This window comes from Trachurus japonicus, chromosome 24 (genome assembly GCF_045865225.1).
Source record: "Trachurus japonicus isolate A0001 chromosome 24, Traja_1.0".
Lineage (NCBI taxonomy): Eukaryota > Metazoa > Chordata > Actinopteri > Carangiformes > Carangidae > Trachurus > Trachurus japonicus.
In genome coordinates, this window is record NC_140930.1 from 7,192,422 (window position 1) to 7,210,271 (window position 17,850).

Consider the following 17,850-nt stretch of genomic DNA (forward strand, 5'->3'; position numbering starts at 1 on the left):
TCCTCCTCTTCACTGCTCCTCCTCCTTTTTTACTTCCTCCTTTTGATGCTCCCTTCATCCAAGTGTTTCTCGTGTCTTTTAACTTTCTGTTTTTGTCCATTTCACTCTCGTGTACATTCAATAACTGGTAGAAACAAGTAGATTAGCATCATGCAGAAATGACTAATTACTAATTACTAATTTTTATAACACTATTCATATCAGGGCTGATTGATTGATTCATTTATTTTTTACAGTTTCTGTGTGTTTTCACTAGTGGTGTTGAATCTTCACCGGCCTCACGATTCAGTCTACGATTCAGTACGATTTGATTACACGATGCATCTCGATGCATCACATCTTCAATTTTCTATGTTGCCACACATGGCTTTTTAATAGTCAGAAAAATATGTTAACTTTTTATTTATTATAGTATACAATGGCCTACTTAAAGGTGCACTTGTTAATGTCTCAAAAACAAAACGTAAATCTTGGCATTGTGCTTTAAAACAAAATAAATCACTGTCTCTGTGTGTGAACAACATCATCAAACTTGAATGAATTATTTAAATTAAAAAATCAATTATGTGACAAAACTGCATCAATTCAGAATCTTGAAGCATCTTTGAAACTATGTATTTATTTATTTATTTAGTACCTTACATCGAAAAGGGATGTAAAAAAATCACATTTTCAATATCATATCAGTCAAATAGACATCTTGATACATTGTGTTTGCAGTAATACTTACAACAGTACATTGGTGCTGTGAAATCTTACATTTTACAGCGCCTCTAGTTTCTCTATAATTTGATTCTTTCTCAGTTTGTTTGACTCTCAGTTTGTTTGACTCTTGAGTTTTGCCAGGATTTAATTTAGCTGTTGAAGCTGGAGGCCACAGATTTCAGCTTCTCTAGTTTAATCTTCATCTTTAAGCGTCACAGTGACTCTGGGATCCACAGCTGGAACAAAAATGTGTTCATCTGAGCAGACAGCACTGACGGTGTGATGACCAGCATTAAAACACAAAAAGTACACACTGTGAACATGTGATACTGACTGTCCGTCCTCTGTGTCTGTGTGTTTCCTCAGCGACGGTAACGGTAACTCGTACGACCTCTCCTCTCTGGCCATGGACTCTCAGAACTGGGAGGTGGAGACGTCGGCCGGGGACACGAGTCCACGATACTACATCAACGTCTGCAGGTCGCTGGTGCAGCAGGGAGGTCGGTGTCGCCTTTTAGCTCGACTTTAAACTGTAATGTAAATGTTTAATAAGACTTTTATACTGTAGGCCCTGATCACCGTGTCTGATCAGTGACAGCTGCCTGAAGCTTTCCAAAGTAGAAGCTTTCCACTGGTGAATCATCGGGATGCTTTTATTGTGAAGAAGTTTTTTGGGAAAGCAGTGAGTTAGTATGAGCGTCACTGGTGTTAATAACTTCTAATCTAATAAATCATGATTAATGATGTTTTATCAGTAGATTCATTCATTTTTTATTCCACAATTTATTTCGAGCTTATACATAAATATATATATGTGATGTGACAAAAGACAACATGAACTGAAAACCAAATAAAAGAACAGACAAGCTCACAGACAACATTATTCCTAATAACTCCTAATTCCTAAATCAGAGGAAGTGTAACCAGCCTCTACATACACATAGAAAAACTAAGATGTATCTATCCTGCATGTACCTTATTAGTTTTAAAGGGATAGTAGCATTTTTTAACGTGGGGTTGTATGATCTACAAATAGCCCCTAAGTACTTTAATTGCAGTAGAAGACTCTCTGCACTCCTCCCGTTAGCAACGCCAGCCCATAATAGCCCTGCCCAGAGATTTACAACATACAGTGTTGTGAATGGACCCAAAGAAACAGCCTATTTTCACGGCCTAAAAGAGGTTTTACCTGAAAAAAAAATACACAGTTCCATTGTTCGCTATAATATAATTTTTTCCAGCCCCTCATAGTGCAGGAAAAACACAGTTTTTATTTGGACCTAACCAACTCACGTATCCCTCCGCCCAGGGTTAGCACCCGCCGATCAGCAGTTGGTTAGGTCCAAATAAAAACTGTGTTTTTCCTGCACTTTGAGGGGCTGGAAAAATTTTTATTATAGTGAACAATGGAACTGTGATTTTTTTTTCAGATAAAACCTCTTTTAGGCCACGGAAATAGGCCATTTCTTTGGGTCCATTCACAACACTGTATGTTGTAAATCTCTGGGCAGGGCTATGGGCTGGCGTTGCTAACGGGAGGAGTGCAGAGAGTCTTCTACTGCAATTAAAGTACTTAGGGGCTATTTGTAGATCATACAACCCCACTTTAAAAAAAATGCTACTATCCCTTTAATGTTGCAGATGCAAATGTAAATAGTGACATTGAAAACATTGTTTATCAATAATTCAAACTGAAATGATTCATTTTCAAACTGAATTCTTTGGTTGCCTCATTTAACTGCCTTTAAAGTTACATTAAGAGTTAAAGTCAGTGCTTGTCCCTTTGCTCGTCCAGTAACAGGTCAGGGGAAGTGTCCCTCCAGCGCAGCGTCCTGCGTCAAAGACGGAGACAAGTACGTGAGTCTGGGGCAGGTGGACTCTGGTCCCACGTGGGATGGAAACGTCCTGAAGCTGCAGTACACCAGCGGAGAGCCGTGTCCCAACGGAAACCGCAACAGGACCAGCATCATCCGCTTCAAGTGTGACAAGGACAGAGTGGTGAGGGACACAATGACACCGTTCATATACTACAGCTCTGGAAACAACTAAGAGACCACTCCAACATGTTCTTAATAAATCAGCTTCTCTACATGTTTGGCAGCCGTTCGACTTCAGTGTTTATTGAATTCCAACACAAAATTGGTTTTATTCCACCAATGTTGATTTATGAACTCTTCCTAAGTTTTAAAATGAATATGAATGTGTTTTCTTTGCATTATTATTATTCCAGGTCTGAAAACACTGCAACTTTTTGGTTATTTGACCAAATAAATGCTCTATATGACTCTATATGAACAAAAGTGTTCATTTTACTCAAACACATACCTATAAACCATTGAAACTTATCTGTATATGAGCTGTATATAAATCCAAACCTGCCTCGTTCAGCGAAATAATCTAATTATAATAAAGTAAAGTGTTGTGCTGCAATGCTGCAAGTTTGTATCTTAATATTTGACTATTGAATATTTGATCTGAGCAGTTTCAGTCTCAGTCTCTCATCTGCAGAGGGAGGAGATTTGATAATGTCAGACTGTTAGTTTTAGTTTGCATGTAAAAAAAAAAAATGTTGTGAATGTTGTTTTAAGCTCAGCACTTAAAAACATAAATATGAAAGCTGTGTGTTTGTGTTTCATGTGCAGGACTCTCGCCCGACTCTGATCTCGGCCCTGGAGCAGTGCACCTACACCTTCCTGTGGCTGACGGCCGCCGCCTGCCCTCTGAACAGCATTCAGCACGACAACTGTAGAGTCACCAACCCAGCCACAGGTCAGACCACTTACGACTACAGACTTGTGGCATGACAGAGCCTAGGGCTGGGTATCACTACTGACTTACTGAATCGATTCGATTCAATATTGATTGATTTACAGAAATTTCAGGGTTTTTTTGTTTTTTTTTAAGTATATTTTTTTGCTTTTATTACTTTATTTGATAGCCATAGTAGAGATAGACAGGAAAGGGGGAAGCAGAGAGAGGGGGAATGACATGCAGGAAAGGTCTGCCCCGAAATTTCAGTTTTTATACCAGTTTTGCTTGGTTAGTAAAGAGATTGTCACAGAACAAATGCTGCATATTGCACAAAGGTAGAACTCTCTAACCTGGTGCATTATTGAAAGTATTAATGTTGTCTCCAGTTGTAAACAGTGCAACTCTTCAGTACAGTTTCATACTTCATATTTGTATTAAATATGAAAGGATTCTCAAAATCCCAGGCCATGTCTGTTCAGATGATACAAGTCAGAGATCAGAGGTCCTGAAATGTGTTTCTCTTCTATAAAACACCAGGATGCAACAGGAAAAGCCTCAGAGCCTCTGTGTTTCTGTAAGACAAGAAACCTTTTGATCTGTCGTCCTGCAGGTCACCTGTTTGACCTGAACGCCCTGACGAAGGAAGGCGGTTACGCCGTGGTCGACCATCAGGACCCGGGGAAGACGTTCCACGTGAACATCTGTGGAAACGTGGCCAGTGCTGGATGCAGCCCCGACACCGGTACGAGCGCTCACGGAGTCCCAGCATCAGAAATATTTAACCAGAGTCTGTAAATCACATCATGTTAACATTTCAGCTCCTCCCTGATGATTTTAAGACTTATACTGTAACAGTGCGTAAGAAAATCCACAATTTATGATTCATGGAGAAGTTTTGATTGAGATGCAGATGTTTAAAAGAGGATATTTAACATGTGGCAGCTGTTTAATTCTTATTTCACCTCTACATTTCATTTTATCTATTTGTTTATTTGTAACGGGACTCTGCATACACTATTCAAGAACATTCAAAATCCACCCAGTCCTGCGGTTCACACTAAAACAACATTTAGACAAAGACAAAACAAAGCACAACATGGTACAAATACAGTATACCACACAGTGGTAGCTTCAGTCGGAAGAAGCAAGGAGTGGTACAATATTAAAGTGCATTTAATCGACAATAAAGAAGACAAATGTTCCTTATACGAGTAAAAACAACCTTCTTTTCCTTCATCTTTACCTGAATCACATTCTCTATTCTCTAACACGAGGGATGGATTCATTCTGGTTACTGTTTCCTGCTGCTGCTCACGTGTGTGTGCGTGAACCTGATTATGCAACAGTGAGAACGTGCGTCAGTGTGGTTTGTCAGCTGCACCTGAGGGAACATAATGAGAGACCTGAGGAGCCCAATGATTGACTCCTGGTTGAACCGGCTGCACCGTTAACTCCGTGGAGCTCACACTGTGATTAAAACCACGGGAACGTTCAGAGATGTCTAATCCACATCTGGAACCGAGTCAAAATGCAGAGACATTGGGACATTTATGGGATAAAAGTGCTGTTTTGTTTTGTTTTGTTTTGTTTTGTTTTTGTTAAAGGGATAGTTCAACATTTTGGCAAATTGGCCCATTGCCATAATCCCTATAGTCATAGCAGTAGGTTCGTTACCTTTATTTGTCGGTGCAAGGTATTTTTAGAGCGGCGGAGCAGAGCCGCGAGCTGCTCAGAGCTACGCTACGGAGGCTGATGGGATTTCTTGGTTTCCCTCATCAAACTCATCAAATACACAATCCAACAACTCCAAAACGCTCTGGTGGACAAGTTGTGACCTGCACATTCACCACGCTATGAGATAATAACAGAACGTTACCAGACAGAGTTGTTTTAGAGGGAAATGCAGAGACTGCTTGATGAAAAACTGCCCCCAACGGGAACGCGCATCAGCTGTTTTGCATGAATTTCCCTCTAAAACAACTCTGTCTGGTATCGTTCTGTTATTATCTCATAGCGTGGTGAATGTGCAGGTAACAACTTGTCCACCAGAGCGTTTTGGAGTTGTTGGATTGTGTATTTGATGAGTACAAATCCCATTAGCCTCCGTAGCGTAGCTCTGAGCAGCTTGCGGCTCTGCTCCGCTGTTCTAAAAATAGCTTGCACCGACAATTAAAGGTAACATTTGCCAAAAATGTTGAACTATCCCTTTAAAGTGGAAAAGTATGAATTAAATGATGAATTACAGTACGATGGTTGTTAATCTCTGTGTCTCTGTTGCGCTGCAGCTGTTTGCATCAGCGGCGGCGGCGGCTCGGCGGCGCTGAGCGGCGGTCAGGTGACCAGGAAGCTGTCGTACAAGGACCAGGTGGTGGAGCTGACGTACGAGGGAGGAGGCGCCTGTCCGTCAAACCCCCAGATGCTCCGACACTCCTCCGTCATCCAGTTCATCTGCAGGTACCACACCTGCTCCTCTTTCCTTCTCTTCCTCCTTCTCCTCTTAAGTTAGTTAACTTAACGTTCCTCTTTATCCTACTCTTCCTCCTCTTCTCCCTCCTCCTCCTCTTCCTCCTTCTTCCTCCTTCTCTTTTCTCCCTCTCCTCCTCATCCTCTTCTTCCTCTTCCCCCTCCTCTTTCTCCTCCTCTTCTTCTTCCTTCCTCCACCTCCTCTTTCTCCACCTTCTTTTCCTTCTCCTCCTTCTCTTTCTCTCTGGATTTCTCTCTCTTTCTTCGAAAATGGCAATCTACATCTCCAGGAGAAATAAAACGGAAGACCAGGCAGGTGTAGAGGCGTCCACAGTGTGGCACTCTAACGTCCGCTGTAGGATTAGACTGGAGTTCGCATTTTATAGATTGATGGGAGACCTGGGAAGCTTCTCTGATATTTGGTGCCACAACAATGTCCTGTGTGCTGTGTCAAACAATGAACTTGCTTTTACGTACCAATGTGCTGAAAAACTGACAGAGTATCTATTTATTTATTTATTTATTGGTTGATGGATTGATTTGGGGTTGTTTGTGTGTGTGTGTGTATGTATGTATGTATGTATTTGTGTGTTTATTGGTGTGGGTTTTAAATAAATAGATAAGTCTGCAGTTGGGTAGAAGGAACAGCTGATAATGTCCTGTGATTGGAAAATAAAGTGTGGTTGTAAAAATCAAAAAATCTCTTTCTCCTTCTCTTCTTCCTCTTCCCCCTCCTCTTTCTCCTCCTTCTCCTCCTCCTTTTCCTCCTCCTTATCTTCCTCTTCCTCCTCCTCCTCCTCCTCTTTCTCTACATCCTCCTCATCTTCCTCTCCCCTCCTCCTTCTCTTCTTCCTCCTCCTCCTCTTTCTCTTTGGACGCTTGTTCCATCTCTGTGACATTTGAAGCCTAAACACTCGTAGTAATATAATCGTCATGGTTACATACTGTAATATGACCACATTTATAACTCGTGTTTCCTTCAGGCCGTCCAACATGGGCTCAGCTCCTGCCGAGCCCGTCCTCATCGCCACGGAGACCGACACCTGCACACACTTCTTCTCCTTCCACACTCCGCTGGTCTGTGAGCAGCCGGTACGTACGAACACACACACACACACACACACACACACACACACACACACACACACACAACCCCTGGAAAACACATACAGATGTTTGTTATTATCACTCACAGTCATACAGATGCTATGACAATGGAATGACAAAGATTTATACTGTTGTTGTTGTTGTTGTTGTTGTTGTTGTTGTGACTTTCATCTGAAGAAGTCATTTCCCCAGATCGACAGACTTTATTGATTGATTGGAGGAATTTTAAAATCTGTTCTTTTATTAATCGACCGTTTCACAGAACAAATTGAATTTCAGCCTCGTCAAGGAGAACGAGAGGAAGCAGGAATGATGATGATCTCTTACTCGCTTGTTCCAAAAATATTTCCTAAAACGCATTCGGCATTTTGTGAAACAGTGTGGAAAGTTGTTGAATTCCTTTATTCTGGTTTTTTTGTCCTTGTGAAACCTACAAACTCTCTCTTCTCCTCCTTCTCCTTGTCTCAGGTGAAATGTTCTGTGGAGAACGGCTCCTCTCTGATCGACCTGACTCCTCTGATCCACGTCAGCGGCTACTACACAGCCACAGGTCAGTGAGTCATACATCACATATAAAAACAGACGCTCTGAATCCAGATGGGATACAATATTAGGGATTTTGATTTGATTTGATTTTATTTGGATCCCCATTAGCTGATGTAGTTTACATCAACTATTCTTCCTGGGGTCCGATCAGTGTAACAATAAAAATAATAAGATAAAAAATAAAAATACAATTCAGAAATACACAATCCAAACATAACAAAAGATTTACATAGACAACATACAGTATATAAAATCAACAGCATATAGTCAATAATCTAAACATCTAATCAGATATCAGATATAAGATATAGGGACACATGTGATTTTGTGAGGAATCATCACACATACAGTGTCAAAACACACACTCAGATACAGCGACACACACAGGAAATAGATCATTTATGGGTACATTACAACCTTTAGTGAGCTGTCATTAGGTGTTTCTTCACCTGTTTTTTGAAACTGACCTTGCTCTGGGTTTTAGAGATGTGACCCGGAAGATAATTCCATTCAACAATGGCTCTGTAGAGCACTGTTTGTTGTTTGAAGTTGGTTTTTGCTTTTGGAACACAGTATTTACCACTAATTGCATGTCTGGTGGGATATGAGTGTGTATCAGCACTGAGTGTAAGTTGTTCATATAGACAATCAGGGATTTTAAAATAATAAATGTCTCTCACAAAGGAGATTAGAGATGATTTTAACCTTGTATCTACTTTCAGCCAGTCAAGTTGGACATGCATGTCATTAATGTTGGATCTTAAGGTACAGTCAAGGGCAACGCGAGCAAGGGATGGGAACCTTTCACATTTAAACCGATACGGTACAACAACCCGGTACCTGTTTTCGGTACTTTTTTTTGCGATGTGTTAGCCTGACAAGCCAGGCTATATCATTAACATGTCTAGTCTGGAAACGACCGGTAGACCTCGGCTCAATCCAGGGGGCAGGATGAAGGCTGTCTTTCAAACTGCCTCTGTATGCAATAGGGTAGCGCTACGACCAATCAGAGCAAAGAGCAGGATGTCGTTAGCCTGACAAGCCAATTAAAATGTATGTCGTCATGGCGTTAAGCCCGCCCAACGACTCTCTAAACCAGTGATCCTCACTATTTTTTTCATAAGAGCCACATTGGCAGTGCAAAATCAAGGGGAGAGCCACTTTTGCGACAACATACTAAGTCACTTTTGCAAATGTGCATTTCTACATATAAATCCCACCAAAAAAGAAACAACACAGCCAATACATTTTCATTTAAGACCATATTTACCTTAATACTGGGATGAGGGGAAGCTGGCCATGCATGTCCTTGACTTTCTTAATGTAGTTTGTTGTCAATCACAGTGAGGGTTTGTTGCATATTAAACACAGAGGGTTCATGCCGAACAAATAAAAATTTGTCTGCCCACTTGTCTTGAAATTTTCTGTGCTCATCTTGTGCTACCTATTTTTTCGTTTCTTACTGGGTAGCCTACACCGTTTGCCTTCATCCCCTCTCTGGTGTCTTCGTGCTGGTTTTTGTTTGCGAGCCGTGCAATGAGTAACACTGCTCTAAACAGATAGAGCGCTGTGACTGGTGAACACAAACGGTGTTCGAGACTCAAAAAGTTCCTATGGCTCGTTTCTAGACCCATCTACGGAGTAAATATATTTGCTGCTGCTAGGGTGCGTCTAGATTTCTAGGCTAGCGTTGTGTGGTAATTGAAGTTATTTTGTTTATTAAAAAATGATGCAAGATGTGCAGGGAGAGGAGGAGCTGTTCTAACGGGCCTGGAAATTAAAAACCCAAACCCACCGTCGGGTTCGGTGTGTAGCATTAACTCTCCGACCAAAAAAGGAGGAAGCCCGAAGCCTGATCGGACTCGAGTCATTTGTATTTTCGCTCTGAGCCGAATCCGAGTCGGAATCGATACTCAGGACGACTGTGGGAATTCGGACGGTATTCAGTGCTCATCCCTGTACAATATGCATCATCTCTCTCTCTCTCTGCTCAGACGAGGCCGTGGACCAGAGCGACGGATCCTCAGACTTCTACATCAACGTCTGTCTCCCTCTGAACCCCATCCCCGGGGTCAACTGCCCCCCCGGAGCGGCCGTCTGCATGGACCCTGATAAAGGACCTCCAGTGGTGAGAAAATCAATCATCAATCAATCAATGTGTGCATGTCAATTTAAATCATCATCATCACACTTCATCTTAGTTCAAATAATACAATACACATGGCCGAAAGGGAAAGCGGGAGAAGCAAAAGCTTATCTAGTCCCGCCCCCATTACCCACAGAATAAAAATCTTTATCATAATCTTTTCTTTTCTTTTTGCTTTTTTTTACATTTTGATATAACATTCTTATACTTATGACATTTTGACATAACATGTTACAGCAGTAGGTAGTATACAGATCATATCATAATCTTTTCTTTTCTTTTTGCTTTTTTACATTTTGATATAACATTCTTATACTTATGACATTTTGACATAACATGTTACAGCAGTAGGTAGTATACAGATCATATCATAAACTTTTCTTTTCTTTTTGCTTTTTTACATTTTGATATAACATTCTTTTACTTATGACATTTTGACATAACATGTTACAGCAGTAGGTACAGTAGTATACAGAGCTGAAGTTTAGCTCTAGACAGTACATACAGATTACGTGTGTGTTTGCACATGTGTCCATATTTGTCCGTCATGAGTGAACAACAGTCTCATCTTGTAGCCTGGCATGTCACAAAGTCACAGAATGGTCCAATCGACAGAGAGCAAAGTCCAGTGTACTTATTATTTGTTGGGATGGTGTGAGAGCCCTTTTTTGCCATTTTCTTTTATTCATCCATCTCCTCTGCAGCCTTCGCCGCGTTTAACTTCGCCATATCCTCCCGAGTTTTGGCCACGTCAGCTCGCATTATTGCCACGAATTCACGAATCGCTGAGATGTCGGAGCGTATCCCGACCACAGCACCGACCACCACACACAAACTGATGGAAGAGGAGAGGAGAAGAAGAGGAAGAAGTTTTTCTTTGCTTGTGTCTGATATGTCTTTGTTCTCGTGCAGGACATTGGACGCAGCACCAGCGGCCCAGAGATCGACAGCGCGACCGGCGAGGTGTCCATCACTTACTACAGCTCCACCAAGTGTGCAGAGGACCCGGCTCAGAACTACTCGTCCACCATCATCTTCACCTGCCAGAGAGGCCTGGAGCTGGTCAGTCTCAGTCGGCTGCTGCTGCTCCGTCCCTCGTCTTATCTACACTGCATTACACATTATTACGCTGTTTTTTTTGTTTCTTTTTTTCCTAAATAGTTGATAAAAATTGACAGCCAGTGGGATTTTCTTATTCCTCAACAATAATCTTAAAGCAGGGTTCCTACGCAAGTATGGAAAGTATGGAATTTGATTTTATACATTTCCAGGTCTGGAAAAGTATGGAAAATGGAAATTATTGTATGGAAATATATTTATCTTAATATCTTATCTGGGTTTGGTCTTATCTGAAGTTATCTGGGTTAATTATTTTTGTATGTGCTACCTATAGCTAAAATCTCCTGGAAATTATTTGGTAACATAATGGCATACACATTCAGAATACAAATGAAAACAAATGATTAATTGCATGATTTTTTTTTATATAATGCACAACTATTTACTCAAATATCACAAATTATTTGAATTTTTTACCGAGAAATCTGGAAATTAGGGTCTGGAAAAAGTATGGAATTTGGACATTTCAAATGTGTAGGAACCCTGTTAAAGGGATAGTAGCATTTTTTTAAAGTGGGGTTGTATGATCTACAAATAGCCCCTAAGTACTTTAATTGCAGTAGCAGACTCTCTACACTCCTCCCGTTAGCAACGCCAGCCCATAGCCCTGCCCAGAGATTTACAATATACAGTGTTGTGAACAGACCCAAAGAAACAGCCTATTTTCGCGGCCTAAAAGAGGTTTTACCTGGAAAAAAAAAACACAGTTCCATTGTTCGCTATAATATAATTTTTTCCAGCCCCTCAAAGTGCAGGAAAAACACAGTTTTTATTTGGACCTAACTAACTGCTGATCGGCGGGCGCTAACCCTGGGCGGAGGGATACGTGAGTTGAGGCCGCGAAAATAGGCCGTTTCTTTGGGTCCATTCACAACACTGTATGTTGTAAATCTCTGGGCAGGGCTATTATGGGCTGGCGTTGCTAACGGGAGGAGTGCAGAGAGTCTTCTACTGCAATTAAAGTACTTAGGGGCTAATTGTAGATCATACAACCCCACTTTAAAAAAATGCTACTATCCCTTTAACAATCTATATATCTGGACTCAAAATACAGCGTTCCAAATGATTATGCACATAAGTTTTAATATAATCAATAGTTTGTAATTTAAAATGGAAATCTGTTTTATTTTATTGTTGCATTTGGATATCATTTTACTAAAATCAAATGCGATTTCAGTCAAAAACATCTTTACAGATCAAGTTAGTAAGTTAGTTAGTTTCAGTTTATTTCAGACATGTAAAAATAAATTAATATAAAATAATACAGTAATGGACAGACATAACAAAGAAATACTACACAACACATGAAAAATGAAAATAATCAGATTTTTCATATCCAAAAAGGAGTGGGAAGAAGTGAAACATATTTACTCCCGTCCCCTATTCATAAATTAACTATCAAGCTTCCTTGTCATTATAATCTATACAAGATGTTAATTTATAAGTTAATTTAACTGGATTTATTCTCATATATTATCACTAATCTTTATCTCGAAAAACTAAAAATCAAATTTTTTTCAGCTGAAATCCTTTTTGTATTATAATGTTATATTGTTTTATTTCTGAACAAACTCGTCGTGACCTAATCGTGTGTGTGTGTGTGTGTGTGTGTGTGCAGGGCTCTCCACGCATGGTGAGGCTGGAGTGTATCTACCTGTTTGAGTGGGCGACTCCTGTCGTCTGCTCCGACGACACCAAGATCAGCGGCTGCCAGCTCACCGACACCCAGCTGCAGTTCACCTTCGACCTCTCGCCCCTCAAAACCGAAGTCCAGGTGAGTTTACGTTCTCGTTTTCTGTGTTTAGTTTAGTTTAGTTTAGTGAGTTTATTTCAGTCTTGTAGAATCAAGTTCACACATCAATAAACAACATTATATACCGGTACACATGTTTTAAACGTAAATAAACAACAAACAATATATATATTTTTTTTTTTTTCTTCCCTTAAAGTATAAAAACAAAACAAATGCACTTTGAGTGTAGTGTTTCATCTGAGAAAGAATTTATGTGTATATTCCACATACAGTAGGCAGTTTATGAGCACACTGGTGTTCATAATTGAGTTTTATATTTATTTACAACATTATTTTTTATATATTAAGTTTTTGAATCTATTATCTATTTAGTGTGTTGCATATTTTGATTTCTATTTCTAAATTATTCCATAGATTGACTCCTTTAGTCGATATACTGTACATCTTTGTTTTACATTTGTTCGCGCCTTTGTTTTTGTAAACATACAAATCCCTCTTAATTCATATTTACTGGTTTGAGTTTGAAACCTCCTCTGGACACCATCTGCAAACATACATACATCATTTTTGCTGTTTTAAAGTCCACAAGATAATTGAATATTAAAGCAGAAGTAAGCGATCCGGTCGTTTTGGCTAATGCTGCGTTCCAGGCAGGCTTTTGAAACCGTAAATTACAGCTTCAAGTCACAACTTACGACTTTGTAGCGTTCCAGGCAACCCACTCGTGTTTTTCCGACCTGTTTTACCGGTGAAAGTCACTATAACGGCCACTCGTAACTTCTGACCCGTGAACTCGTACCAGATCGAACTGGTACGACTTCACGGTCGGAAAAATACGAGTTTCCTTGAACGCACCATAACAGTCCTCGTCCCTACGTTGCCACATTCACGGCGTTCCTTGGCTGCACACACAGCCCTGCATGCCGTTCTCTCTCCTCATTGGATAAAAACTGTAGGATACGAGAAAAGTTTTCTCCTCAGCTCAGAGCAGAGCAGAGTGACTGACAGACCCGTGTTTCAGACCAAACACTCTATGTAAGTGATTGCTGTCGGAAGATATAACTATTTAAGACTTATATTAACACAAATTTATCGCTTACTTCTGCTTTAAGGTCTATAAATTTACGAGTAATTTGTGCTTTGCTTTGCTTTGCTTTGCTTTGCTTTGCTTTGCTTTGCTTTGCTTTATTTGTTTATTTGGATGGGACAGTGCACATCAATGTACATATAAAAACATGTAAATGTGCCGGATTATAGCAGCAATGCTAATTTCCATCCGGAGTCCCAAAACATAAAAACAATACAGTGACAGGAGAACACAGTTATATACGCGACATGACAAAGCAGACAACAAGATAAAAAACAGGTCAATAATCAGGCCAGTAGTGGAACCTGGACAGTTTGAAAGATAAAGTGCAAGGTGCAAAAGTGCTGGGCCAAAGTGACAGGTGCTAAAGTGCAAGAGTACATGGGTACCAAGTTGTATTGCACGGTGCCCTAAAGTGCACTCAGTTTAAAGTGCCAGGTGTATTGCATTAAATAGCGCATCGGATTAAAGTAAAGGTAAAATTAAAGTACGACATGGTATGTTATCCACATATTATAGCAACTAAACATTCTATCCATATTCACGTTTCTATTGCCGGTCTCACTCAAGCACTGCAGGTATTGCACAAACGCACCCTGACTTATTATTGCACACGAACCAGCCATAAACATTCGCACACAATAACTATACCTCCATTATTTCAGACATATCGGTCACAAACATTCGCACATAATATCTACAATGCTGGACCATTGCACACGCACCGGCCGTAGCCATACAACTGCGAACATGTTTAGCCTGGGTTAGACATGTTTACATGTGCTCACAAGTGCAGAACACAGTGAAACAGTGAAGTGTCTGTGTGTTCGCCAGGTCCCGGGATCCAGCAGCATGTACCACATCAGCGTGTGCGGCGCGGTGTCGGAGCCGACCTGTAAGAAGAGCGCGGTGTGTCAGGTGACCGGTTCGGACCAGTCGGCCACATCGTTCGGCATCTCCAAGGCCATGACCATGAACTACAGACACGAGGAGCAGGCCGTGCTGATGCAGTACGGAGGAGGAGACCCCTGCCCCCCCGGTCAGTGCCTCAGTCTGACCACACACACTCATCTCTAACACGAGCTCAGGATGTTAAAGGGATAGTTCACCCTAGAATGATATTTCGCTCATTATCTACTCACCCTCATGTTGACTAAGGGCTGGAAGAAGTTTCAGAGTCCACCGTCCCTTCTCTGAGTTACAGGGGGTCTCGGCGTAGCAGTGCATGTCCATATAACGGTTGCAAAGGGACACCGGAGCTCTTCGTAAAAAAACACACACAAAAAAACATCCAAATACCTCCATGATGCTCGTATGTAATGTCCGTCTTGTGCTGAAGCCCCAAATTGCGTAATTGTCCCGAAAAAAATTAAATAAGTCTATATTTTAAGCTTGTTTGTAGCGGAAGCTTCTCGAAGCTCCTCTTCCTGGTCCGTCCAAATCTCGCGTGATTTGCGCCAGCGTCAGTGCGGTTACTGCGAATCACGCAGTAACCGCACTTAATAATAACTTCTGTTAGATTCAACAGTTCTACTCTTAAAGTCAAAATATCACAGAAACGAGGAAGAGCAGAGCTATCTTCTTTTAATTGTTGGTGAAAAACATGGATTTTAAAATGTTTGAGTTGAGCTTAACCCTTCAGAGTCTCACATTTACTTCTGTGTTTCTCTCGCCTGGTCTCCTTGTGTATTAATGCTCGTAAAACCTCAGCCCTGTGATGCACAATCAACTCATTTACATCCTTTTTTTCGGGACAACCTGGGCATTCAGAATATTCATCATGTAATGGTGTCATATAAATTCAGAAAAAACTATATGATCAGAAAAAGGAAACTGGAAACACACAGAAAATTAATCTAAACTTCTTTTCAGACGCTATATAACTGTTCTTTAAGGCCTTGGGGATTAGGGGGGAAAGAATAAGGGCTCTAACTATGATACAAAATACATTATTTAATTACAAACTCGCTTGGCATGAAGACAGTGCGTGTCTGCAATGAGGAAGAGAACCACGAGAGGCCTGACGTTTCCTTTGGGCTTTTTTTGTCTTGTTTCCTTCAGTGAACAAACTTTCTCTTTCCATATGATTATTTTTTCTTGGTCTTTGCTTGTGTGAAATGCGTAAATTGTAATCTACGCGTTATTTATTGCATTTACGGCTGACTGTCTGATAATTGCGCTCATTCAAGACAACAGAGCATCAACCGTCTTGATGTAAATGAACTCTCATGACCTCTTCATGAAGCTTTCACCTGATAACATAAACTCAAAGGTTCAGTTCGTTACATTGATTCTGTATTTTAATTGTGTTGTTATTTTTATGTAAGCGTCTTTGAGCCATTGTAAAAGCGCGTTATAAATAAAATGTTTTATTATCATTATTATTAAATCACGAACATTAATTAACTCTAATAATCTGAGCTCAGATTTAAGATTAAGATTAAGATTATACTTTAATTATCAGATCACTTCTGAAATTTGTCTTGCGCCCCATGACGTCCACAGTTTCACATAAATAATACAAAATACAAAAAACATACATTTACAGAAAGCATAAATGTTACCCTCACATTTAAAGAAAAACACAAACTACCTCCTAACTCCTCACAACATAAATCCAACATTACAAAGTGTCTTGGTGCAACAGCCAGTGCTCAGTCTGTACATGAACCTTAGGGTCTATTTAGAGACCAAACTCTGATTTAACAGTTTGACAGACTGAGGGACAAAAGAGTTCCTCAGCCTGTTCAGTCGAAACAGTATTTCACACGTAAAAGGATGAAACATCTCAAACTGCTTGATCTGAACTAGGGGTGGGCAAAAATATCGATATGGCAATATATCGCGATACGATATCGATATTCAATATTTAAATATCGATTTTTCAAAAAAAAAATTCAATTTTTTTTTTTTTTTTTTTTTTCCAAATAATAAATCATGTTTCAGACGTAAATCCAACACGACTTCCGCACCTCTGCTCCACGAGGTGTCACTGTACTGCTACCTCAGACAGTGTGTTGTACATGCAAATATGTTGTTGTAACTTGCACTTGTATAAAATGGCATGGATCATTTGAATTACATTGTTTTGACTCAGTTTGTCCCATAAATTATCACTATCATCTGATGTACATACAACTCGGATTTTAAGATGCATAATGCCTTTTACATTTTTCAGTGAACTATGTAGAATATCGCAATATATATCGCAATATATCGCAAAATTTGGATATCGCAATATCGTATCGTATCGTGACTCAAGTATCGTGATGCGTATCGTATCGTGAGGTCCTTGGCAATACCCACCCCTAATCTGAACCCTGTTAACCTTCTCTCTCTGCTGCAGCCTCGGGTGCTCGTCAGTCCTCCATATTGTTCACCTGCGACCCGTCGGCGGGCCGCGGCGTTCCTCAGCTGCTCTCGGAGACGGCCGGCTGCTTGGCCACGTTCCAGTGGAGGACGAACACCGTGTGTCCGCCCAGGAAGATGGAGTGTAAGCTGGTGAGTCAGCACCAGACCTTCGACCTGCGAGCCCTGTCCTCGCTCACCGGGCCCTGGAAGTTCAGCCACAACGGAGACTCGTAAGTTGATTTAGGAGTTTTTTTTAATCATAGGTTTAGGTTTATATCATATGATGGAGTATCACGGAGTATCAGGGCCACACTGAGAAAACATTTTTTTCACAGACTTAAAGAATAAAGTCATAGCTTTACAAGAAAAAAGTCCTAATTTTACAAGAATAAAGTCATAATATTTTAACCTGTTGTTTTTAGAGGCGGAAAGTTGTTAAAATGAGGCTGTGGAGGATCTTGTGAAGTTGTACTTGAGTATAGGTTTCACAAACAAGGAGAATACTTGATCTTTTGGCACCACATTGTCATCAGTATCAGGATTTTGAAAAGAATATGCAAGAAAAGGCAAATTTAAAGGAAATCGCTGCTTTTTTCTCATTAAATTGCCACTTTTTTTTCTCGTAAAATTATCACTTAATATAACTGAATTAATGAATTATTTCCACTTTATTCATTTTATTTTAGTAACACACACAAATGCACCAACTGGGCACAAGACATACAACATAACATAACATAAACACAACAAGAGGAGGATTTGGGCAATGTTGTTGAGTCAACATAAGCACATACATAAAAAAATAAAGATCCTGCTTGGAAA

The 17,850-nt window shown here is 40.3% G+C and overlaps 1 protein-coding gene across 2 annotated transcripts in view; it reads left to right on the forward strand.

Moving 5' to 3' along the window:
• igf2r (insulin-like growth factor 2 receptor) overlaps positions 1-17,850 on the forward strand; it is a 74,855-nt gene that overhangs the window by 49,086 nt on the left and 7,919 nt on the right. The window contains exons 30-41 of one of the 2 annotated variants that reach the window (XM_085770472.1): positions 1,072-1,205; positions 2,501-2,703; positions 3,348-3,474; positions 4,067-4,198; positions 5,742-5,910; positions 6,903-7,011; positions 7,495-7,576; positions 9,567-9,700; positions 10,631-10,780; positions 12,456-12,611; positions 14,512-14,716; positions 17,024-17,258. In XM_085770472.1, the coding sequence (XP_085626598.1) occupies positions 1,072-1,205; positions 2,501-2,703; positions 3,348-3,474; positions 4,067-4,198; positions 5,742-5,910; positions 6,903-7,011; positions 7,495-7,576; positions 9,567-9,700; positions 10,631-10,780; positions 12,456-12,611; positions 14,512-14,716; positions 17,024-17,258 (1,836 nt within the window). The remainder of the gene's footprint in view (positions 1-1,071; positions 1,206-2,500; positions 2,704-3,347; positions 3,475-4,066; positions 4,199-5,741; positions 5,911-6,902; positions 7,012-7,494; positions 7,577-9,566; positions 9,701-10,630; positions 10,781-12,455; positions 12,612-14,511; positions 14,717-17,023; positions 17,259-17,850) is intronic. The other variant, XM_085770471.1, reaches the window with a different exon arrangement.